Raw genomic sequence first — 26,925 nt, forward strand, 5'->3', positions numbered from 1 at the left:
ACCAACATTACAACACTTGCAGAGCTATGCAGGTGGATGTTTTCCAAGAAGCAGACGAATGGAGAAAAACTGCCACCAACACAGGCTGCATTTATACCTGCTATCAAGAGAGCAAATTATCAAACAATGGAATGGCTCTCGGATGATGAAGTGCATCCAAAACTATCCTCCTCTGTCAAGTATGGATGGATTTTGGAGGATAGACTGATCACACCAGTTGAGTGTGAAATACCATGCACTCCTGAATCAATCCTTCGGCTAATCAAATGCTCCAGAGCAAAGACCAGATGCTCACCATTCTGCAAATATTTGGCTAGCTGCCTGCATTGTATGGAGATATGCGAGTGCACTGTGGGCCAAGATCAGTGTGACAACTAGACAATGACTTTGATGAATAAATGTTTCCAGTTCTTCATCTAAAGGCTAATTTTCCTAGGATTACCAAAGGTCAATGTGTTGTGGGTTTTTTTTTAATGTAGGCAATGAATCCCTGTGTAAAGTTTCATTAAAAAAACCCTGTTAATTTTTATTTCTCGAATATATAACTACATAATTGTTCTAGGTTTGTCGTGTTTGGTACCATTGTGTTTGTGGGAGAGACAAAGGGCTTTCAAATGATACCCAACTCAGCCCATTTCCAATGACACTGTATTATCAACATTTTCACCAACCAGAGAACCTGGAGCTGGGTGCCAGGAAGTGGGAGCAGCAAGTATTCCCTGTGATGGCATTGAGGGTGACACCACTGAAATTATGATTCTGTAGATTTTTTTTACAAATCGAATGACAACTCCCTCACCTTTCCATCACTAACCTGCCCATGAAATGAGATTTCACCACTTCATGCTTCCCAGATGATATAATTTAGTTATGATGCCAAAGTAAGGCTTTAAGAATGAGGCCTCCAGACCAAACCACAATTCCAAGGCTCTCACAGCTTGCTGCACATTTTATTAATAGCATCTTACACAACAGTGACTAAAACAATAGATCGGGTCATACAAGTCAGCACATCAATCCTTCCAGTCACAACTAAAACAAATGAAAACAATCAAGACTGGGTGACTCAGAATTCCCATCACTAGTTCTGAAGAAAGCCCTGCTCACGTAATAGCTCTTACTCATTGAGTAATGATGAAGTTCTGTCCCCATGAAGAACTCTGGGCTTGTGACTCAGCTACTTCCACTGTACATGGTTGTGTAAATTACAAATCCAACAGTAACTTTTTTGGTTTGTGAACATCAGCATATAAACTAGGGTAAAAACCAAAGAAAATATAGCGCTACACTAGACAGTGATGCCAATTGCAACTAAGGACAGGCATTTTATTGAATTAGGAAGACTAAAAAAACGCCCAAAAAACAGTTTTGACCATACGTTAATTCTACTTGAAGTTTACAAGAATTGCAACTCATTAGCTCTTTTCTGGTTTAAGTCTTCACTCTTAGTATAATCTTTCTACTAGAAATTTAAGATTGCACAGATGCTCAGTAATTTATTAAGTGTTTGAGATGCGTATTAAGAAAGCTTACTGAAAGCGCACACAAATATGGAAATTTCTTGCCTCTGTTTGCATTATGACTGCACGCCTAGTATCACTGAATACTTAATGCAGTTGCTTCAAAAGCAGAGATCTCAAGTTTGACCATCAGGGAACATGCTTTTTACCCTCAAGGACTCTACTGAAAATCAGGAAGCCACAGAAGTTATGGCTGTGTCCCCTTTCTCTCCACTCTTTGAGCCAATGCTTGGCTCTTCCTCCCTTGTAACAATGTTATGTACTCCAGACTTGGGAGGCAGGTTAGTCATTCAGAGATTGGAAGGAGCACGATGGTGAGCATGAATGCGTGTGACAATAGCATTCACACTTCTTTTTTTATGACTCAAGGTACTTAAGAAAGGCTATAAATTGTGAGGTTATAAATTGATAAGGTTATAAGTTGTTCCATACTACTTAATTTCTTTAATTCTCCTCCACTGATGAACCACTATGGTGAGAGGAGAAAATCAGCCAATCTTTAGAAGATAACTTAGTCCAGTGATGATAGAAAAATTTGTACTGCAATCACAGCTCTCATACTTCAGTTATGGAGGTGGGGGTCTCAAAGAGGAGTAAACATTTCCACACTCCTTTTCATTCTACCCTACCCTTCAATCCCCACTAGAATTTCCACCTCCATGAGCCTCCCATCTTTCAGTTCTACTGATGTTCTCCATGAGCAATGCACACTTCTCCAACAGCTGGCAGGTTTGTCCTTTTTAAATCATTCAGAACATTTCAAGGCTTCTTCATCTTAGTTACAGTTATAAAGTGCAGAGGAGAAATGAGGGCTGACACTTTTCTGCTGAGACTGGAAGCCCCAATGACATTTTATTCTAGCCTCTGAGAAGCAGAAGTGCATGAATCTTTAAGTCCAGTACTGAACCCAGGATGTCTAGAAGCTACCAGAAAACAATAAAATTTGTTTATATCAAAGTTATTTACTAGGGAAAAAGGTCAATAATGAATAACACTTTGCACTTCCATAGCATCCAAGAATCTCAATAAAACTTTTCCTGAGTTAGGTAAGTAGGATTATTCCTCTTTTACAGAAGACGAAATTGAAGAATATTTGCCCTCAGTCATACAAGTGAGTGGAAGAGCCAAGATAGAACCAAAGCATCATGATTTTCAATTCTGTGCTCTAATCAGCATATCACACATTCTTATTTCTTGGAGGGCCTCAATAAGTCCTATAACCTTCCATACCTGCTCAGAGCAAACAGTCATAAAGACTTCTCGGAAAAATGGCTTGTCATTGTGCATTCTGCAGTACATCTGAATTATATTAACTCAGCACAGATCCTATTAGCAAAATTATATTTTCCAAAACATAGTATTTCAGCATAAAGAAAAGCTTATTTTGTACCATATGTTTTAAAGAACTTTTTTGCAATATACATAATTATGAGATGTTACTAATGGCAAAACTTGAATCTACAAATCTGACAATTAACAATTTAAGGTCAAGTATCAATACATTCTCTGTACTATTGTATGATACGGACTCTGCTGTTTGCTGCAGTCCTTTGTGTGTGAAATCAAAAGACATGGGCACTATCTTGCAATATATTAAGTGAAAACATCTCAGTTCTGGGAATTCCTCTGTTTCATAGTGTAAGCAAGCACTACTACTAAGCAAGACCTACACTTTTTTTTTTTTTTTTAAAGTTAGGGCAAAAATGTGATTAGCCTACTTAAAGGGATAAATTCAAAACACCCTACGGAAATGTATACAAAAATATAGGTGATTGTCTTGAACTGTATTATTTGATAGGGAGTTGAGATCAGCATACATGAATATATGGTCAGTTCAGTTTTAAAACTTGGGATTCTAAGATGGATGATGAAACTCCCCATTTGAAAATTCAAATCAGCATGGAGGTACATATTTATATTGTATATGTATGTTAAAGGTATATTTTGAGGCCTAAATACCCATTCGAGCACAAACTAGATTTTTCATCTAATTTAAGCGTCTAAAGTTGAGAACACAGTCTCTACTTTCAGTTCAATTCCACATTTGCGGGAGTTATAGATAACCAAGGTATCAGAAGCTAAGAAGTTCACAGGACAAGTGGAAAAAAAAAATCAACAGTGCAATTCTCTGATGCTGAAAGTTTCGAGGCCTGCATGGTGCCATTACTCTGTATTGTCATGCAGGGTAAATACCAAGGTTCCATCTTCCATCCCAGAGTTGCAGAGGCAGTCTACCAGGGTCCTGGCTGGGAGAAACTGAACTGGGTTGCTAAAGTGACCTCCTCTGGCTGATGAAGGAGCATGACAGATAAATTTAAAACTGGAGATGTCTTTTGCTAGAAGACTATTGGCTGCAGTACAGTGTTTATAGATTATGAGTCTGATCTTTTCAGGTGCTGGGAACCTGCAATCATTAAATTAATATTAATTAATCTAAGTATATTACATCAACACTATTATCTTTATCACCCAAATTTGAAATCTCATAAAAAATGCCAAGTTAGTTTGACAGAATCTATTTTCCGTAAACCCATGTTGACTGACATTTATTTTATTACCCTCCTTTAGCTCTTGATTAATAGAGTCCTGTATTCCATTATCTTGCCTGGGATCAATGTCAGCCTAACAGGCCTACAATTATCTAGGTCATCCCATTTACCCTTTTAAAATATTGGCGTAACATTAGCTTTCTTCCATTCTTCTGGAACTTCTCCACTGTTTCAAGACTTATTGAAAATCAGAGACAGTCCAGCAAGCCTCTCGGCCAGCTCTTTTATACCTCTTGGATTAGAGTTATCTGAACCTGCTGATTTTAAAATGTCTGACTTTAGTAGCTGCTCTTTAATATCCTCCTGAGATACTAGTGGAATGGAAAGAGCATCATCATATGATGAGATTACATCATTTGTTTTTTTCCTCAAATACAATGCAGAAATACTTATTGAACACTTCTGCCTTTTCTGTACTATTATTGATAATTCTACCATTTCTATCCAGTAATGGACCAATATCATTGTTAGGATTCTTTTTATTCCTAATATACTTTAAAAAGCTCCTCTTTTTAGTCTTTAACTTTACTGATCCTTGTGTCCCTTTGCTTCCCTTATCAATTTTCTACAATTCCTAGCCTCTGATTGATATTCATTATTATCAACTTCCCCTTTCTCCCATTTGTTTTTATTTTCACACACACAACTTGTTATAATAACCTTCACTTCCCCTCTAAACCATGGCTTTTTAAAACACACACATCTTCTTCCTCAATTGTGGCTTTTTATGTTCTTAAGCAATTCCCAATTATCACTGACATTTTTCTAATTAAATTCTTCCTCCCAACTGATTTAGCTCATAATTTTTTTCAGCTTTACGAAATTGGCCATTTTAAAAGACCAAGTTTGTATGTGTGCATTTTGGACTTTATTCTATTTGCACATTATAAATGTGATCAAGCCATGATTACTTGTATCTAAGGTACCGTTCATTTTTAGCTCTGTAATCAGTTCTTTATCTGTTAAGAACAAGTCTAAGACAGAATAATTCCGTGTTGGTTGCAACACTTTTTTTGACGTAGGAAAATACAAAATAGTAAATAATATATGAAATAACAAACAGTGGAAATAAGGAAAAGTTATCTTCAACCAACAGGACATGAAGGACTTTGCCTGCATTTATTCTCTCAACATCACTACCCCAGGATAAAAATATTTCTAAGTGCTCATGAATAATGTACTAAGACAAGAAATAAAGAGCCCTGTCCTAGGACGCTCACAGTCTAAATGGCAAACACAGACAAGACAAGATAGATGCACCAGCTGAGCCACAAAAAAGTGCCATCTTAGTGTGTTTGTTTTCATTTCTTTAGTTCTAATTATAAAAATTTTCCTCATCCCTTGTTTTTATTTTCCCCTGTCTTTTATAGAATGCTGGGGTGGAGAAAGCATTTTATTGACATGAGTCAGTATTATTAGACCCACTTTATCAATGGATAAACTCATGTTAAGTGTTTTTACCTAAGGCCAAGTCACAAAGTCAACAGCAGAAATCAGGAGATCCAGTAACCACTTAATCACATATTAAGTCACGCAGCTTTGTTCTTTTAGTAAGAATCATTACATTGATTTTTTTTAAACAAGCAGGAAAATCTAAGATTCAGGAGTCAGGATGAGAGGCTGGATTTTCACAAGTACCTTTTGTTATTATACAAAGGATTGCTTTTCCATCGTTCATCTGCTTCTGGAAAGTAAAAATAACTTGATTTACAGCTTGTCCATTTAACGGTGAAGGGAAAAAATATTTTTAAAACTCTTTCAACTTGTCCCGTAAATTCTACTTTCTGTCCCAATTTTAAATGATGCAAGGGTCAAAGACCAACAAAGAACCCCTTTACCATGTCAAGAACAAATATCTGCAGCTTCCCCATGATTCTCTCACTCCTGATTCCACTTGTAGAACTTCAAGAAAATTGAACCATGGTTCTCCAAATCAGCAGAATGAACACCAGCTTCAAGCTGTCTATCATATTGAGCCAAGGAAACAAGTTATAACCAGTAGTTATTCAGTCTTTGGAATGTGTGTAGTTTTACCATAGCATGAAGAATCCGTGCTGTTACGCAAATCATCTCTTCCTCCACTAGAAAAAAGGTGCAAAGTTCAGAAACTTAACTATTTTATGGGTATTTTATAGTCAAGTAATACTGCACTGAATGCAGAAACCAAGCTCATTTATAGATATTTTACAGTATTGTGTGCTATACTCAAGTAATTAGCCAGTATTTTATCGTGCAATATATCACAAGAACCTCAGAAAATGAATTAACTTCTAGCTACAATTTATAACGTCCTGTGAAGTGCCTATAAATTGTGTATTCAGAAGGCACAGTAGAGGAAATAATTAATGCACGGTCTTGCAAAGAAAGTGAAAGGCATGTGCAAATTTAATGTTTTTACTGTCTTGCCATTTAGTTGTGGTTCTGTTTTTTCTCTTTAAATCTTCTTGCCATAAACAACTGACTACACTTTATGACAATAATCTCTTCAGAATCGGCTGTAAATATAGAAACGAGTTGTTGAAGCAGTGACTTTTTTCAACAAACACTTAATAAAAAGTGCTTCCTTATTTATCTCCTTTTACATGGGGAGAGTTGTGGACCAGTGGTACAGAACGCAAATCTGAGACCAATTTTGATCCCAGTTTTAAAAGATTTCCTCTTTGGCCTTCAGTAACTCTGTGCTTTAGTTTCACTATCTATAAAACAGAATACGTCATTCAGTTGTGAGAATTAATTAATAATTGTTTGCAAAGTGCTTTGAAAATGGAAATTGATGAGCCATACTCTAAAAGGGAACCACAGTGCTTATTAAGATTCCATTTTTTTAACTACAGTGCGGGAACATTTCTTTTTTCAGTGTAGAGGGAAATTTTAGTATAGTTGAAAGTAAGAGATTAACACAATCAGGCAATGCAGATTTTATGAAAGCTTCCCTATCCAGCTCTCCAAATGCACCTCACTCCTGACAAGCACTAACTGATCCGTACTATTCGAAAGATATTGCACTGATTTATGGAAAGGATAAGTTAGGCTTGCATAGAGGCCACTGAAGTCACTGGGACTGACGTGGGTTCAACACAAATCCTATTGTAGAAGCAGGGCACTACTGTAGTAGTTTTGCATATGGATCAGTGTTGACAAGGAGTAATACCATAACAATATCATATTTAGATATTCACTGTTAGAGTGAATGTCTCATCCCATCTGTTAGGGACACAGAAGGAATAAATTTTGCAAATAAAATTAATTGTGTATTAATTCTTACATCTACAGTTTTTGCTCAGGGAAAAATTGCAGTGTGCCCCATTCTCTTTGCAAGAACCAAATTTAATTTTATCAAAAATTGCCAACAAATGGTAAAATCAAGACATTGCAATAGTTCCTTCTTTTTACTTCCTCCCCTTTCTATCCCTCCTTTGAGAATGTCATCTTTGGTTCTTATTTGGTCACTAACGGTTTGGTGAGATTATGGATGGATCAGTGAAGGCTGAAAGAAATATTTCTCAAGTCAGAAAGTCTGAACACAAGAGAACCTATTCAAGCCATGATGGAGTGCCTCACAGAGACTGCAATATGTTCGGAGTTGGCAAACACAGATCTGTTTGGACAGTAAGGACAGCCATCCACTCAGCAAATATCAGCATTCCTATTCGTCCACAGCAAGGAGAACCAGACACTGCAAGCCCTTCTCTAGGTTTCTAGCAACCCCTGGAGATAGGTCTCTAGAACAAAAAGGTCTTTGTCTGAAACTTACAATTCAGTAAGCACAACAGCTTTTCAAAAAGTGCTGTCTCTCTGCTCAGCACTATGTTTAGATCTAAAAATTATTAAAAAGTTAAAAAACTGATGGGAAATACTTTAGAACTACATTTAAGCGCATGCTCAGTAACTTAATCCTCAGACAGAACTACAAATCTGTCTGTCTAGATACTTATTTGGTCCCCACCAACGCAGTATTTAAATGCCTTCAGATAGAAAGGCCAGTGAATGACAAATGCATTGCACAAGGCTATGCCTCATTAAGAATTATTTTTGGAAGATTTTGTTTTTAAATCACCGGCAACCAGCGCAACAGCAAGTTTCAGCTTTCACAGGGAGTCCGAGGCTCTTAAAAAAAAGGTGACAATGTTTGTAAGGGCTGGAAATGTACATAAACTGTCGTGCCCAGGGTAGCATTCATTTATCCCAAAGACCGCAACACAACTGTAAGCCTCCCCTAATTATGCTCCTGTCACTGATTGTTATTAGCTAGCTCACAGGCAAGGCAATGAAATAGGAACGGTTCATATAATGGTCTTTCAATTCTGGGCTCTTTTCTTTTCATGTTACAGTAGAAAACTCTACCATGTTAATCAATTCTCTCTCTCTCTCTCTCTCCCTCCCCCGGTTATATTTGTAAAGGCATTGCTTCTGCCTTTACAGAATTTCAAACTGATTTGGGAATATGAAATCAGCTCTCACTCCAAGAAATTGAAATGTCTCATTAGCACACAAAGAATGTGACATGATGGACCTCCATTAAGCCTCCAAGCTTTCCTTCCCCCCAAGTACACTTTCAACTATTACTAATTTTTTATTTATAACTATTAACCTTGATAGGGAGGCCTAGTTCACATTATATGTACTTGACAATGGTCCCACTTCGATCAGAACTGTCTCAGGATTTTAAACACAGTTAGGATGTTCACAGTCCCAGCCAACAGATACTTATACTACATTAAAAAACCCCAATACATTAAAGAAAGTTTCGGTTGCAAAGTCATATACCCAGGCTCCTTGTCTGAATCCACTCCCTCCAATCCCTACACGCTCTACAGTCTGACTCTTATCCCCTCTGCATTCCAGTCATGCTGTTTCCTCCTCCGTGCTACTTGAGCACCGACAGGAGAGACAAGGAGGGCACAGGCAAGGCAGTGTACCAGTGCCCAGCCCTAGCTCCAGTGCACAAGAGCTTAGAAGCAGGAATTGCAGGGAAAGTCTTGCTCAGCCCCTGCATCCCTCGGCTGGAGCATGCTCAATGCAAACAGAATCTTTGGAGAATTTAGCTGCTAAATTCTAACTACTCCCTGAGTAGGTGCAAATTGAGAATTTTCAGAGGCTTTATAACTTGGCCAAATTTGGGGTATTTTTCACATCCACAGTAAAAGACTTGCTTGACAGAAGGGCAATCCTCCTGCCAAATTTCAAGTCTCTAACACCACCAGTCTTTGGAGCAGAGCATCTCAACAACATTTTCCCCTAATCTCTCTCAGAAAAATCTGAACCATTTTTTGCTGAAATGCCAGCAAAAAAAAAAAGTCAGCCAGAGACAGACATCTGGCATAGGAAATTTCAGCTTGAACAGTTGAAGTTTGGCAAAGTTATAAGAAAGTGAAAATAGTTTCATAACGGACAGTGCCAGGCTGCCTTACCTAGAGGTAGTGCTACCATCTCTGCCTTTAACTTATTGAACTGGTCTCATCACTAAAGATGCTATGCTAAACAGGCAAGGGGCTTGTGTCCCTATTCTGATTTTTTGTCCCTTTTTTGCCTTCGGCACACTCTAAACTTGAGCCGGGAGAAGCTGATGCAGGAAGCAGGGGGAGCAGTCAGCCACCCTCAGCCTCGTGGTTGGCCTGCACAGCAACCAGGGCTGCCAACTCTCCCAATACTGTCTTGAATACTAAGATTTTGCAACATTGCTATCGACCTCTTGCAATCTTGTGAAAAGTTCCCGGCAGTTCAGGATTCCTGCCAGCATAATGGCTGTAGCTGCCACAAGCTGCTGCTGGGAGACGGAGCAGAGTGCTTTGAGCAAGAGGCAGCAGAAGGCACTGCTCTGCTTGCTGCATCTTGCCCCTGCTTTTCTTGCTGGGGTCAGAGACAGCCACCCATAAGGCAAGTGGAGAGCAGGTAACCAGCTTGTACCCATCATCTCCCTCTATCTACCACTAAGTGAGATGGGGAGAAGGGGATCCCAGGAGAATGCCCCCTCCCCACTTTCCTATCAAGCCTACAGGGAGTCGGCTGCAGCCTGCTTGCACTCTCCCAGAAATGGGCAGGGGCTGGGACAGGATGGGGGAAAGGGGGTAGGAGGAGGAGAGGAAGAAGTGATTTGGAGCTGGGGAGAGGAAGCTCGGGAGGGGCAGTATTTAGAGGTGGGGGTGGAGACCTGGACAGGAGTCAGGGGCAATGTCCTGGGGACAGGAGGAGTTGAGCCGGGGTGGGGTGGGGATCTGAGCAGGCCATAATCCCAGGAGGGAGGGAGAAAGGAGCTGCGCAGGGGGCTGTAAAAGGGGTGAGAAATGGGTAGGGGCTGTGCCCAGTGGAAATAGAAAGAACAAGGTAGGCGGCGGTTGGAGGGAAGTGATGCAGAGGGCAGGGCACTGGGGAGTGAGTGGAGATCAGTGCCTGGGGAAGGGATGGTGTGGGGGTTTTCTGGGGAGAGGGAAAGGCATGGGGGGGGGGAAGATGTCCCATCTTTCAAACACAACTAAAAGGGAGGAGGTCCACCACCGTGTGTGCGCTCATGTGTATACTGTTTGTGCACTGAACGAGGAATTTCCTGAAACACGCACTCACAGACGGGGGTGATTCCACCTCAGGAGTTCAGAAATCATGAAACCAACCAAAAACAGCACGAGGGGTTTACAAAAATAAAATAAAAGCCCATCATGATTTTAAGCCAATCTCACTCCTCCCTCCCTCCCCCGGTCCTGTGATTTTTGGACTTGCGGGTTGGCAGGCAGTATTATTCCTCTCCTCTCCACCATACACAGTGGACGCATCAATGTAACTTCACGGGAATTAGGAGAGCTCTTTTTTTAAAAAAAAAAATTTTAAAAGCTTATAGAAAAATTCTAAATTCTCACTAATAAAACACCACCCAATTTAAATCTAAATACATACACTTCTGTTTAAAAGGACAGAATATAAAATTCTGTCTAAAAGGCTTTTTTCCAAATGTGGGTTTAGGGTATTTTTTTTAAACATACAGTATAACAAAATTATTTCCACAGAAACTTTGGAACTTTGTTCAAAACATCCACTTGAATAACACAGCCCCATTTTAGCCAAATTTTGTTCAAGCTGACTTCAGCTTTCTGTTTAAATAAACCTTAGGCTACACAGACATCATTTGCACGAGACTTTTTTTTTTTTAAATTAAAATCTGAGGGTTTCGGGTAGACTATTGAATAAAGAGCTGATTTTTAAATCTGCAGGATCCTTTATGACCTTGCTTCAAAGGGTGGATTTAGACCGACTAAGCCAATGGAAAACAAACCAATTTAATCTTCTCACCAACACTGAACTACGTATGGAAAATAACTCTGGGAAAAGCCTTTCACTCTCAAGCTGCTACTTAAAAAAGGGGGAAGGTGAAAAAAAAAAACTATTTTAAGAAAACAACCTGCCCCCATTGGCAAAGTTGACTTCTCTCACCCTCTTGCTGGCTTTGTACCATTCCCCCTCACTCCTCACATTTTTTATATTTAGTATAATGAAAGCCATATGGCCTAGATTGACAACCCTGAAGACTAAGACTCCTCTTTGGGCCAAAATCTCACATCCAGATTTAGGCACCTAAATACCTGGGGGGGGGGGGGGAGAGGAGGTTAGGCATTTCTGGCCCTAAAAGGTGGCTGGGCACTAGACCTTAAACCTGGCACTGGTCCAGGACATAATACTGCATATCCTACACCCTAGAACAGTGTATGAGGATACTGTCAAAAATACTTGGGTGAAAAGAAACATTTTTGTTGAAAAATGTATTTTATTTTATTTTATTTTCAAAATAGTGGTTCTCTGCAGCTTCTCAGAAGCTTGGAATGTTAGAATAAATCCCAGGAGAGATGGCTTAGCGGGCAGGGAGCAGGTGAGGCAGACAGATGTAATTTATCCTATGGATACTGCCACTGCAAATTGTATGTGATTTAGATAGACAGATCACTATCACAATTCTTCCATCTATCACTGAAATGAAGCTTTCCCTTTGGTGAAATGCAGCAGCTGTTTTACACACAGTAAGAAAATGACATTCTAGGGCAGAAAGAGAAGAAAGGTACCATAAATTAATTGAAACTACAGGAGAAAATTTATGTAGGCTGAATATATATTGGAATTCACCCAGAACACCAGATCTAATAACCCCATCTTTTATTCAAGCTTTAAAGGGGAAAGGGGGAAAAGGTCTAAAAGAGGAGACAGCAAATTATAAAATTCACACACTTCAGAAAAAAAGAATCACAATATGCCAGCACTTGACTTCTTTCATGTTTTTCTGCTGTGTATATTAAACTGTATCATTGCCCTTCTCCTACAAAGGAATATCCAATTTCCTAGTGGACAACCTCATGAGCCAAGTCATTTTTGGCACACAAAAAATGCATAAAAAACCCCCTAGGAAAGAAAACTTTAAAAACAATTATTGACCTAAACATTCACAAACGATTAAACCATTGGATATTTATGGACTGCAATTTACATGCTATGCATTAGAATGAATTCCAAAGCTCTAACTCCATATTTTAAACCACTAAACTTGGAATTCAAGACCTATAGCATCAGCAATCTCTTCATTGAGATAAAACCCTGTATTTAACCAGAAACCATGCCTTTATCCATATATACAAAGTAGCTTTTGTACTAAAAGGAAAACCGGATAAAAAACATGGAGAAATTGTAATAATCTCTATACTAGAGATTATTTAATTTATACTGAATAGAACCCAGGCCTTAAGAGTTTTATCTGTGGAGCTTTCTAAGCCCCATGAAGAAAAATGCACAAAGTAATCCTAGTAATTTGATGTTTACAAGAGTATCATACTAAACCACTTACAGAACAGGCTTATATAATACATTGTTTCTTCAGTCTTTTCTGTTAAGCGAGTTGCCTTCTGTTCATTATTTTATCTCAGAGTAGCAATTCTATATAAACATGCCAAGCATGAAAAGAATTCTAATCACACCAGGTAGAGAAACCTAGAAGTTACCAGCCATTCTGGTCCCAGTTTGCTTCAACACATGCTAATACTGTGTGAATCATTTATACAAAAAAGCAGAAATTCAGCGTCTCAATAGATGACAAAGAAAATTACTTTATTTGCATGAGTAACTTCATTTTTTGGAAGCTTAACCTGGTTATCTGTTCATCTTCATGGCGGAAAAGACACAGAGTAAAACAGCTTTCCTCTGAAACAGATGGTTTTAATACTTGGTGTTATGAGCAGAAGCTCCTAAAATGACACAAAGTTCTTGAAATGGTCAAGTACAGTACAACTTTTAATGAAGTATCACGGATGACATCACTCTGCCTACATGCATTTCTAAACTCTGATGTTTTTACTTTTTTAAAATTTTAAATATGGAATTAAGACAACCTGCTAGAAATTAGCCTTGTAAGCTCTCAGCAGCCTGACTGGATTCCTTGTACCACCACTACTCATGATAAGCATTAGAGTCATTATAAGCAGAAGATTTCTGAGTTTTAATGAAGCATGCTTTGCCATCTGGAGACTGAACAAATCAGAAGCAACTTCACTACAATCATGGGAATTAATTACATCGGAATAAAATCATTTCAAATTATCTCAAAATCTGGACTTTACTGTTTTAAAATCTTGAAAATAGAACAGGTAATCATATTTTATTTCATTTTGCTTATGCCATCATAGATTAAATTAAAACTATTGAATTAGTCAATCTATGATGGTTTTTGAGCAAGAAGTAGTTGATTCCAAGAGGCAGCCAACAAGTACCAAAACCAGACTAGAAATTGGATTAAGTGACTGCATAAATACAGAGCTTTACAATAGAACTCTATCAGTTTATGTAGGTGTTTAAACTATGCTCATCCCCACAGTATCTGAGCAAGAAACACCAGTAAACCAGTGTAAACACACCAGTGTAAACACCAGTGCTGATATGCTTAGTCACAACATTAGTCAATCCGCTCTAGCACTCGATCTACACGTCTCAGGAACAATGGCCCTTTCCTAAGGTTCGAAGTGCTTTTCTGTTGTGGGGTTTTGTAGAAATACTACAAAACCCTCAAATAATTTCTGTATTCCTATTATCATTACAGGCCGACTTCCTTATTACTTAGTACCAATACAGAAATCAGCCGGTAATTGTAGTAGTAGATCATTACCTGATAAATTTACATACACAGAAGTGTAGGGTTTTTTTAAATTATTATTATTAATTTTATTTATTTAAAACATACTTTTTGTGCCTCAAGAATATTTTGGATTTGGTGACGGCACAAACCCATGCCCACACCTGCTCTCAGGTAGATGTGAATCTGTAAAAGAAAGAATAAGTGGAAGCAGGAAGAGAGAGAAAGAATTTAAATTCAGAATGGATGTTTCTGAATATCTGTACAGCTGATCAGCTTAGGGCAGACTGCTTACTTTAGAACAACATTTGTTAACCCTCTTGCACTTACAGGTGTCCAATGATGGCATAATCAATCTTCCAGTAACCAGTGTTTGACAGATTGATCCAGTGGGCACATGGGCCAGGATGTACTATGTCCTAAAGCAGCATGATGTACTATTCTTCTCAATTTAAACATTATGAAAGTAGCTCCCTTTCAACCATGAGCCAGTGGTGTCCATTAATGCAGTCAGCCATGAGAGGAGTTCACTTGTACAGGCTGGGACATCAGTCCACTGCCATTAGGCTTCTTTCTTCTGCTTTCATGGTACTCCACTCAGCCATGGCACCAAGAAGCCACTCCGTCTCACAAATGAGCACTCAGTGAATGACAGAATGGGGAGGAACAGGCACCACACAAATAAAAAACAATAAAAAGAGCAAAAAAGAAGGTAAAAGAGAATAAACAAAATAAGAGGGTGGAAAGGGGAAGAACAGAAACAGAAAAGGGCAGCAGAGAGATTATGGACAGAAAAAGAAGAGCAGATAGTAACAAGGCATCAGAAGACAGACTGGGGTTGGATCTATCTGCAAATCGCCACTGCAGCATTTGAAGTGTAGACCTGCCCTTAGGAAACCTTGTTTATTGATACTGTGCATCTTACAAAATGTGAAAACAAATCGGTTCACAACCGCCAGCTCTTTTTTTCCCTCCAAATCCCAGCTCCTCCAAATTTGAGGGTTAAAATTGAATCCCTGGATCCAAACCCAATGCGAGGTCTTGCTTCTGAATCCCAATCAAACCTGGAAGTTTTCTAGTTCTGGTTCAGAAGCGGCTGAAATTTTGTGTAACTAATTCATTATGCAAGATTTACATACTTTGTGCTAAAATGTCCCAGGCTTCAAATCCAAACTCCAAACCAACCGACTTTCTACTGGGATTCAAATGCAGATTCCAAACATTTTCTATTCAAAAACTAAATATTAAGGTCCCAGTCTTTAAAATGTAGCATGTGTACACCGATCAAGCAGCAAAGAATGCAAGTAATCATATGCCCCCTATCAGTAATTTGGATCTTTAAAGATGATGTCAGTGGTTCCAGCCACACAGACTTCCAATCAATGTTGACAACCAGCCAGGTCCTCCTTAAGTATTAAGAAAGCAGGGCAGTCCAAGAACAACTTGGAAGTCAGGCTCCACATCTTTGCTCCACATCTTAGGGCTAACAAAGAGGATTAGCTTTTTGGGCGGTGTTTGTTTATTGCTAACATAAATGTCATGGGGTGCACCACTCACCACCAGTCTAGTGCCTCCTCCTGGTCACTCTGGGATTAGCTCTTGAGGTCAATGCCCCTTCTGTGGCTTGCACGCAGTCGTTCTCTCTCTCTTACAAGTAGAGTTGCCAGGCATATGGTTTTCAACCAGAATGCCCAGTCAAAAAGGGACCCTGGCAGTTCCGGTCAGTGGTGCAGCAGAGTTAAGGCAGGCTCCCTGCCTGCCCTGGCTGCATGCGGCTCCCGGAAGTGGCCGGCATGTCCAGCTCCTAGGCGCAGGGGTGGCCACAGGGGCTCCGTACACTGCCCCCATACCAAGTGCTGGCACCAGCTTCGCAGCTCCCATTGGTCGGGAACTGTGGCCAATGGAAGCTGTGGGGATGGCACCTGAGGGCATAGGCAGAGCCCCCTGGCCCTTCCGCCTAGGAGCCAGACATGCTGGCCACTTCCGGGGGCCGCCTGAGGTAAGTGCCGCCCATCCAGAGCCCGCAGGCCAAACCCCGTCCTGCACCCTGACCCCCTGCTCCAGGTTGGAACTCTCTCCAGCACCCTAACCCCCTCCCAGAGCCCATACCTCCTCCCACATCCCAACCCCCTGCCCCAGCCCTGAGCTCCTTCCTGCACCCCAAACCCCTCATCCCCAGCCCCACCCCAAAGCCCACACCCCCAGCCGGAGCCCTCACCCCTTCTGCATCTCAACCCCATGTCCCAGCCCGGTGAAAGTGAGTGAGGGTGGGGGACAGTGAGCAACAGAGGGAGAGAGGATGGAGAGAGTGGGGGGCAGGGACTTGGAGAAGGGGCAGGGCAGCAGTGGGGCCTTGGGGAAGGGGCAGGGCAGAGGGCAGGACAAGGGTGTTCGGTTTTGTGCGATTAGAAAGTTGGCAACCCTACTCACAGGTCTGCAGCTCGTCTCTTGTCCCAGGAACTGCAGCATCCCCTTTGTGACTCAGCCCTGCGGCCGGCTCACTCAATATTCCCCCCTTCCAGGATAGCAAAATTCCTTCTCCCTAGCAATCCCAGACAGTCTTCCCTCTCACTGCCCCCTGATTCCACTCCCTCAGTGAGTGGTAGGGAAACCCTCTACTCTGGGGTTCTAGTCCAGGGACCCTCAGATAAGCAGTTCTGGGCCTTCCTCCACCCCTGGACTGCTTCCTACCACACCTGGTTCCCCTCTCTCTCCGGGTGTACCAGCTCCAAAACCCTCTTCCTAGGGAGTGATGGCTGGCTGGCTGCCTTCATGCAGCCTTTCCCAGCAGCCCCTGTCAATTGGAAGCTACCTGGATTTATATAGACTCCACCTGTTCCTGCATAGCTGAACCTGCTTCCAGTTAGTTCCCTGCTCCCCCATCACAATAAGGAAAGAATGCAAAGGAGTTATGGCACTCCCTATTGTTTCCTTTGTGTCTCTCACCATCAAAATTAATTTTCAACCAGGATTGTATCTTATTTCATGAACCATCAGAGAATGTGTTCACAACTACCCACAACTCTGGCTGCATGTGAAGTCGTCTATTACTGCAATCCATTACTTGAAAGGTATCCTTGAAAGGCCACATGCATCAGTAGCATAACTACTTACATCCTCAAACACCTCCCCCCCCCCACCACCACCCCCAAAGGTAGCAGTGCAAAGAGTTGTTGCAGTCTGAATAGGCATTTTTTTTTGCACATGAAAAGTACTAAGCCTATTCTAAGTTATTGGTTTTTTTGTTTGTTTGGGGTTGGGTTTTTTGTTGTTGTTGTTTTGCATTAACACCACATACCACTTTTTAATTGGCTTAAATAGTTTGGAATTTACAAATGATGAGTTTCTATAATTTCTAATTCCAAATTCTCTTTCCCCATATCCTCCTGAAACTACAGTATTAGTTGAACACAAATAATTTCTACCATACATGGAAGGTTTCTAAATAAAGGTCCTAATTTCAGAATTATTCTGATCTCTAAAGAGAGTTTAAAGCTAACTAAAGAAGATTCATTTGGTAGGGTTTTCATGGCTTCTCTTTCTCTCTCTCTCACTATCTCCAACCAATCAAGCTCTAATATTCATAATGTCTGGAATTTTTGTACTTCTCCTGTACTAGGATAAATTCTAGTACTTCTTAAACACTTAATATTATCATCCAGATTTTTATGATCAGCATTAGTATATCTTTTTACTAACAGATGCTTCTTTCATTTGATACACAGTGAACAATACTCAGATTATTTTCCTTGTCTCACCAGAATATACAGTACTTGAAACCACATACAGACATTTTTGATACTCTTGTGCATACAACATTTGAAACATCTTCAAATGGTAACAATGAAAATAAGCAATAACATTTGCCACATTTGTAAAAGCTATGGAATGAAACACTGAAGTCTGATTTAGAGCAGACTTCCTGATTATTAATGTAGCAGAGATGCTGCAGGCCTGAGTTAGTGGGACAGATGCTTTCAGCTCGCTGGTTGAGTATAGTCAATTATAGGAGTACCATCAATTATCTGTTTCTGTAATTAAAAGGATGGTATCAACTTCAAATCTAGTCAATCAAATAAAAAAATAGTTGTAGATATGACAATCTGTCCCTAAGATTTCCTGCCACTTTGTGTGGATTTGCGATTTCTTATTTTAAGTGTTTTTCTCTCCCCTATTGTTGTGTGAAAGATCTATATAAAAATAGGAAAAAATCTCCTTAGTGACCATATAGAGAAAACAATGAATGCAAATATTCACAAAGTACTACCAAAAGCATAAAGTAAACATACAGAAGAACTTTTTCCAAATCATTTTCAGTTGTTATAATACTCTGGGGGTTATTTGTAGCAATAGTAAATAAACCGAATGATCAGAGAAAAATGTGGTTTTTAAAAAACTGATCAAGTCCCTTTGCTTTCATTTAAATTTACCTAATGTCACTTTGTAAAAACAAAAAACACAATAGGGATAGAAGGAAAGAGTATAAACGCAGGTATAACACAGTGAAGTTCACTGTACCTACTGAATGCTCATGTCCAGGGGAGGGATAGCTCAGTGGTTTGAGCACTGGCCTGCTAAAGCAGGATTGTGAGTTCAATCCTTGAGGGGGCCATTTAGGGATCGGGGCAAAAATTGGGGATTGGTCCTGCTTTGAGCAAGGGGTTGGACTAGATGACCTCCTGAGGTCCCTTCCAACCCTGATATTCTATGATTCTATATTTCTGCAACGCAGTCAAACACCTACTACATTAGGCCCTGATCCTACAGATGTCTGTTTGGTCAGATACCTGTGCCCACATAGAATCCCACTGACTTCAAAACGAGGGGTGGGTCTGCCTTCACCACGCCAGCTACAGAATCTGGGCCTTAGTGTTTATGTATTAAATTTTAGATTATGAAGCACTGATCACAAACATACAATAAAGATAATCCACAAAATTATAGCTAAACAAACCTGCCATTTGTGATAATCCAGGTATCAGATCACCCTGTATGTTGCAATGGTTTTCTTTGAAACATGAAGCACATTATGCATTGAGAGGTGCTGTAGTAACTCCAACTAATGGCCTATCATTTACATCTTATTAATCAATGGCGCATTATTAGCACTTTCATTAGTGGAACCTTTTGTTTTCTCTTAAGCACTCCCTTGGTTAGTGAACGAACAAATACTTACATTGGAAATACTTTATGTAGGGGTTTTGTGAGGATGTTTGCAAACTGTTTTAAACAGAAGAGTATTTGTATATATTACATAATACACACACACACGAGAAAATTGTGTAAGGAAGAAAAATTTCTTAGATGACTTACAAGTAAGGTTTTTACCTCAAATGGTTTTTATTTGTTTTCAATTAATTTTGATTACACAAAATTGTATAAAATCAGCTTTTTTGTTGCCATTTATTCTTATGTAAATGAGGAGTATAGGTTTAGTTGTGCAAGACACACTAACAAATAATGACAGTTGAGCATTAAGCCAATGCAATAAAATATTTCCAATTTTCCGAAGCAGTTTTCTCTAAAAGTAGAGAACAGTTACCACCGCCAGGCTTGTTTTATCAAAGGAAAATACTCGTACTGGTAGCTCTTTAAAAGACCTGTCTAGATATGTAATTTCAGGGGAAGTGTTTATGAAAGCTGCATTAATACTAAATGAGCTCACCATGATTAATGTAATTACAGTAAATATTAAGGAATTAAATTAATAGGCAGCAGGTTTAAAACAAAGATGAGGAAGAACTTTTTCACACAATGCACAAACTATGGAACTCATTTTCAGGGGATACTGTGAAGACCAAAAGTGTAACTGGGTTTAAAAAAGAATTAGATAAGTTCATAGAAGACAGACCTATCAATGACTATCAGCCAAGATGGTCAGGGATGCAACCCCATGCTGTGGGTATCCCTAAACCTCTGACTGCCAGAAGCTGGGACTGGACTACATGGGATGGAACACTCGATAAATTACCCTGTTCTATTCATTGCCTCTGAAGCATCTGGCACTGGCCACTGTCGGAAGACAGGATACTGGGCTGGATGGACCATCTTGACTCAGTACAGCCATTCTTACCATTACATCATCCTATCACATTACAGAACTACTGAATTCCTAGGAATGACAACCACGCTATATCTAGATTCCTAGAATTCGTTGGCACCATCAGGCCAGTATCATGACAACAGCAACTAAATTCTCGAGTGAGTTTGTCAGAAATCTGTTGCTAGCATAACTGTACATGGCAATTTGGCAGATAATAAATGGCAAGAAATAAGCATTGTCTATAAGGCTTCCAAATCAACAGATTCCATTTCACAACACAATAATAAATACAGTGAAAAACTATACTCATTATAAAACAGCTCAAAAGCATATTAATGCTTACACATTTGCTGTTAATCCTGTGGAAGGATTGCATGTGTCCTGTTTTCCCATATGCCAAGAGACAGCATACAGCTGGAGGAAACAGGAGTGCCATGCTGAATTCCAGTCCTGCATTTTCCCCTGACATTCACATTACTGGGCATGTGACACTTATCATATGAGAGTACTGGGTTTATGAAATGCAAAGCAACCTGGGTGTGGCCTTCTGCTCAATGGAGACAAAAGAGACAGAGTTTTGCTGCCACCAACTCAAATTGCAGACCAGAATTGTGGAAAGGTTTGCTAAAATTCATGATCCTTTCAAAACGTACCTGGGTATATTTATGAATTTGCATCCATATCCTGCAAAAATTACTCTTTCACATCTTTCATTGTGAATTTTGTCCACTCCAGTGGTGTCACAATGTGAATTTTTGTATTTTATTGAAATCTCAGAGTGAACCTTGGTGACTCGAATCCATGTAGATAAAAACCAAAGGAAACACTCATATGAACGCCTGCAAAGGATGTGTGATACTTCACACAGCACTAATGGTTACAGTTCAAGTCCAAAAAAACACAAGAGAACTCCACGTAACCTTATGTGGGTTCAACATGATATACTGTTTGTCAATGTTACAGCAGGAGCACTAGTTTTTCAATTTAGTATTACATTCAAGGGTTAAAATAAGGCAAAAATTAGGCCCAATTTTGTAGCGGTCATTCATATGGGTAATTCGTATCCAGAGAAGCATCCCACTGTAGTCAGCTGACTAAGTAACAAGAAGTTCTGTGAGTCAGTTTTTCAAGTTTGAGCCTATTATGTGTTATGCATTATCAATTATATGGGGAAGCGTGGCCTAGTGGATAGGACACTGGTCTTGGACTGAAGAGAGCTGAGCTTTATTCCCAGTACTGCCACTGGTCTACTTGGTAATCTGGGACAAGTTACTTTACCTCTGTATCTCAGTTTCCCAAACTGCAAATTGGGAATAATGACAGTGACTTACTTTGTAAAAAGCTTTGAAATCTACTGATGAAAAGCACTGCATTATTATTTAAAAAATACTGTGTCATTTGCAAAATAATAATGTAGCAGTATAAAACCAAAAGGGACACATTCAGAACTAATATTTTTTTAAAATTTAATTCTCTGCTAATCCTTCCCAGTTGAGTTAGCCAGTGCAGCATGCCAACTTCATCAAGTAACTACACATTACAACTTGTACTGATTATGCAATATGTAACATAATCTGTGCATGCTTAAATATGGAGAACAGGGAAATAGTAATTTTTTTTCTATTTTTAGGGGAATATAACTATATGAAAAAAGTTTAAAGAAATAACAGGTCACTTTAGTATGGTTTTGGGCAGCAAAAAGTCAGAACATGTGACCTCACACAGTGTTTCGAAGTGACACAGGTTTTAGCAGTCAGGTAAAATTACACTTTAATCTGATCAGTCTCATAATAATTAATAATTCATTTCCATTTATAGGGTGTGTATGCCCAAAGGCCTCATAAAATACTTTAGTAATATAGTAAATCTTTCAAAACAATGCAACCACTTAAACATGTAGCATTAGACATACTTTTTCATTTGATGGCTTCATCTAGTCAGAAATGTGCACACTGAGCCCAATTTCTAAAAACAGCCTGTAAAAATGCACACCGATTCTGCATTTACAGAGGCAAATGAACACTTTAGGCTGCAGAACAGCATCTGCAATTTTGGCAGGCACTTTTCTTTGAAAATTGAGTACCCAATAGAACAGAAAGTACATACAAATGAGCTTCTCAGAATGAAAAATAACAATAATGCAGAGTTTATAAGACGAGACCAGTGTGACACAACAGAAAAGATGACAGCTGGCATATATCATTCTCATTAGCATCTGCAGACTTATTTGTGAATAAATTACAAGACTGCCTTGCAAAGCAATCACAGGATTCACATATTAGCCAGATGTTTATATCTTACTTGGGCAAAAAGAGAAGTTTAAAGATTAACCAGACGTACGTAGAAAGGAACTGGTGAAGAAACACTATGAAAATTTTAGGGTCATGAGAAGTTTTGTGGTTTTTTTGTTTGTTGTCCTGTTAATAAATACAAGGGCTTTATTAATTGTTTACATAGTGCTGTAATTTTGCTTGGCCCTTTTGTAGAGATTTATTTAAAAGACAGTCTCTGCCTCCAAGAGCTTACAATTAACAGAGTGAAGCCAGCAATCCCTTAATCATGATAGCTGTGTTACTGAAGTAGGTAGGGCTATTTACCTGGGTAAGAATTACTTACATTAGTAAGGGACTTGTAAACAAGGCACAATTCTGTACTAGTGTTCCCACTTAAGAAATTCAGGATCAGGCCCGAGGTACAGAGAACCCCCACTGGCTTGGAATTAATTGAGAAGCTTAACAGTAACAAGTCACCGGGACCAGATGGCATTCACCCAAGAGTTCTGAAAGAACTCAAATGTGAAATTGCAGAACTATGAACTATGGTTTACAACCTGTCCTTTAAATCAGCTACTGTACCCAGTGACTGGAAGATAGCTAATGTAACGCCAATATTTAAGAAGGACTCTAGAAGTGATCCTGGCAATTACAGACTGGTAAGTCTAATGTCAGTACCGGGAAAATTAGTTGAAACAATAGTAAAGAATAAAATTGTCAGACACATAGAAGAACATAAATTGTTGCGCAAAAGTCAACATGGTTTCTGTAAAGGGAGATCATGTCTTACTAATCTATTAGAGTTCTCTGAGGGGTCAACAAACATGTGGACAAGGGGGATCCAGTGGACATAGTGTACTTAGATTTCCAGAAAGCCTTTGACAAGGTCCCTCACCAAAGGCTCTTACGTAAATTAAGTTGTTATGGGATAAGAGGGAAGATCCTTTCATGGATTGAGAACTGGTTAAAAGACAGGGAACAAAGGGTAGGAATAAATGGTAAATTTTCAGAATGGAGAGGGGTAACTAGTGGTGTTCTGGCCAGCCCTAGGATCGATCCTATTGAATTTATTCATAAATGATCTGGAGAAAGGGGTAAACAGTGAGGTGGCAAAGTTTGCAGATGATACTAAACTGCTCAAGATAGTCAAGACTAAAGCAAACTGTGAAGAACTTCAAAAGATCTCACAAAACTAAGTGATTGGGCAACAAAATGGCAAATGAAATTTAATGTGAATAAATGTAAAGTAATGCACATTGGAAAAAATAACCCCAACTATATATACAATATGATGGGGGCTAATTTAGCTACAACTAGTCAGGAGAAAGATCTTGGAATCATCGTGGATAGTTCTCTGAAGACGTCCACGCAGTGTGCAGCGGCAGTCAAAAAAGCAAACGGGATGTTAGGAATAATTTAAAAAGGGATAGAGAATAAGACAGAGAATATCTTATTACCCTTATATAAATCCATGGTACGCCCACATCTTGAATACTGTGTACAGATGTGGTCCCCTCATCTCAAAAAAGATATACTGGCATTATAAAAGGTTCAGAAAAGGGCAACTAAAATGATTAGGGGTTTGGAATGGGTCCCATATGAGGAGCGATTAAAGAGGCTAGGACTTTTCAACTTGGAAAAGAGGAAACTAAGGGGGGATATGATAGAGGTATGTAAAATCATGAGTGGTGTGGAGAAAGAGAATAAGGAAAAGTTATTTACTTGTTCCCATAATATGAGAACTAGGGGCCACCAAATTAAATTAATGGGCAGCAGGTTTAAAACAAATAAAAAGAAGTTCTTCTTCACTAAGCGCACAGTCAACCTGTAGAACTCCTTGCCTGAAGGTTGTGAAGGCTAGGACTATAACAGGCTTTAAAAGAGAACTGGATATATTCATGGAGGTTAAGTCCATTAATGGCTATTAGCCAGGTTGGGCAAGGAATGGTGTCCCTAGCCTCTGTTCATCAGAGAGTGGAGATGGATGGCAGGAGAGAGATCACTCGATCATTACCTGTTAGGTTCACTCCTTCTGGGGCACCTGGCATTGGCCACTGTCAGTAGACAGGATACTGGGCTGGATGGACCTTTGGTCTGACCCAATATGGCCATTCTTATGTAGGCACCGTGTGCAATGCTACTGGACGAATGCAAGAACAGATACTGTGCACAATTAATATGGCCTATGAATTCAGAATCCTAGTTAGCATAATAGCCAGCTACCTAAACAAAACAGATCATCATTTTTAGGAATTAGGGATAAACTTAAGAAATGGTGATGCATCTTCTACAATGCTCCTCTCATTTTTAGGTGGTTTGGTGGAAACACTGAATGCTGAACCCAGTATTTGTTGTTTCTAAGTCTATTCTGTTAATAACTGGAGATGTTTAAAAAAAAAAAAAAAAGGTTAACAAAGCATTTTCAATGGACCTTTCAGTGGGTTTGCCCTCTTACTGTGGTGTGTGCAATCGGTACAGATATTGCTGCACACCTTCCTTTTGGTTTAATTATGAAGTACTTTATATATAAAATCTTGAAAATCCCATTTGTGGACAACCAAGTAAGGGATAAAAGGTGGAACCCTGCCAAAGAGCTGCTGCTCATTTGCCAGTCTACTGCTCTAATAGTTTTGGTCAGTCTCTACCAGAAAGTATTTGTTGGCACACAGTTGTGAAATTTTTAGATTATAACAAGCTTCCTGCAGGAAAAGAAATATCAAAGGTGTAAATAAAACCACAAATGTTAACTGAATGTCTGGTATTCTAAAGCCGGACAGGCTGGAATGCATTTTCTTCTGAGTTGTAAGTCATGACCTTCTTAACATTTATACTTTCATTGATCAGCATGTACACCAGGGGTGGGCAAACTTTTTGGCCGAGGGCCACATCTGGGAATAGAAATTGTATGGAAGGCAATGAATGCTCACAAAATTGGGGTTGGGGTGTGGGAGGGGGTGAGGGCTCTGGTTGGGGGTGCAGGCTTGAGGGTGGGGCCAGAAATGAGGAGCTCAGGGTGCAGAAGGGGACTCAGGGCTGGGGTGGGAGAGTGGGATGCAGGATGGGATGAAGGCTCTAGCTGGGGGTGCGGGCTCTGGGGTGGTGCTGGGGATGAGGAGTTTGGAGTGTAGGAGGGTGCTCCAGGCTGGGATCAAGGGGTTTGGAGGGCAGGAGAGGGATCAGGGCTGGGGCAGGGGGTTGGGGTGCAGGAAGAAGCTCAGGGGTACAGGCTCCAGGAGGCGCTTACCTCAAGCGGCTCCTGGAAGCAGAGTCCATGTCCCCCCTCCAGCTCCTACACAGAGCCATGGCCAATGGGAGATGCGGGGATGGCGCCTGGGGCGGGGGCAACATGCAGAGCAGAGGCCCCTGGCTGCCCCTACACGTAGGAGCCGAAGCAGAGCCATGCCGTTGCTTCCGGGAGCCACATGAAGTGACCCTGCTCCCTGGCTGGAGTGCCGGAGCGGGGCAAGCCTCAGACCCTGCTCCCCAGCGGGAGCTCGAGGGCCAGATTAAAACAGCTCGTGGGCCGGATCTCACCCATGGGCCATAGTTTGCCCACCCCGATGTACATTGTAAGCTTATAATTAAGGCTTACATTTTTTATTTTGAACTGATATTTACCTGGTGAGTCTCTTAAAGGGTTTAATGATTTTTTATTTTTTCAATGTGAGTGACTTTTCAGTAGCGATCCTGATGCTAATCAGTCTCACAAGACATCACAACTCTTCTGCTCAGACCTAATGGATCCTCTTAGCATGAATCTAACTTAACCATGAGATGGATGACCAACAGCAGAGCAAGACACAAGCTAATGGCCAAATGACATTAGGCGCCTCTACAAGTAAACGAACCCTAGTGAAAACCATCACACTATACAGCCTCCTTTTATTTACACAGTGAGTCATATTTTAAAACCCAGAACAAGTACACGTGCCAAAATGGCACCACACCTGTTTTGCTGGAAAAAAATCTACACGCACCAAACCCTGCATTGGAGCAAGGAAATCAGGCAATTGTGTATGCAAAACAGATTTATGCGCTATCACCTGATATGTACGTGCAAATATGAGTCCTTGAACGTACAGTGCGGCGCGCACATTTTTGCAGGTGCACCACTGTATCCTGCTTTGAAAATTATGGTTAATCAAGCTCTTTATATTGTCAACTCTGGAAACAGAGTGTAAAAATAAATGCATAGTTACACATGAATGTGCGATGACATTTTAAAAATATATATTAGCTATTTAAGGAGTGCTGGAAAAGGTCCAAAATATAAAGATTATAAAAGAAAAAAATTGGAAATCTAGGAATTCACACGTAGGTCTCAGATTTCCTACTGTCTATAACTACAACTAACATTTTCTTATGTGACAGTCAGTGGAGAGGTCATTGCTGATATAATCCCAACAGATGGGTAGGGGTGCTGAAGGGGAAGCAGAGGTGATCC

The 26,925-nt window shown here is 40.0% G+C and overlaps 1 protein-coding gene across 3 annotated transcripts in view; it reads right to left on the reverse strand.

Moving 5' to 3' along the window:
- The window catches only part of FNDC3B (fibronectin type III domain containing 3B), a 358,046-nt gene that overhangs the window by 196,354 nt on the left and 134,767 nt on the right, over positions 1–26,925 (reverse strand). The window contains exons 1-2 of one of the 3 annotated variants that reach the window (XM_073359377.1): positions 5,908–6,070; positions 5,708–5,750 (exon numbers count right to left, since the gene is read on the reverse strand). The exons of 1 other annotated variant lie outside the window; for it this stretch is intronic. In XM_073359377.1, the coding sequence (XP_073215478.1) occupies positions 5,708–5,750; positions 5,908–5,940 (76 nt within the window). In that variant the 5' untranslated portion in view covers positions 5,941–6,070. Of the gene's footprint in view, positions 1–5,707; positions 5,754–5,907; positions 6,071–26,925 lie in introns of those variants that run through there. One more of the 3 variants, XM_073359376.1, reaches the window with a different exon arrangement.

This window comes from Lepidochelys kempii, chromosome 9, assembly GCF_965140265.1.
Source record: "Lepidochelys kempii isolate rLepKem1 chromosome 9, rLepKem1.hap2, whole genome shotgun sequence".
NCBI lineage: Eukaryota > Metazoa > Chordata > Testudines > Cheloniidae > Lepidochelys > Lepidochelys kempii.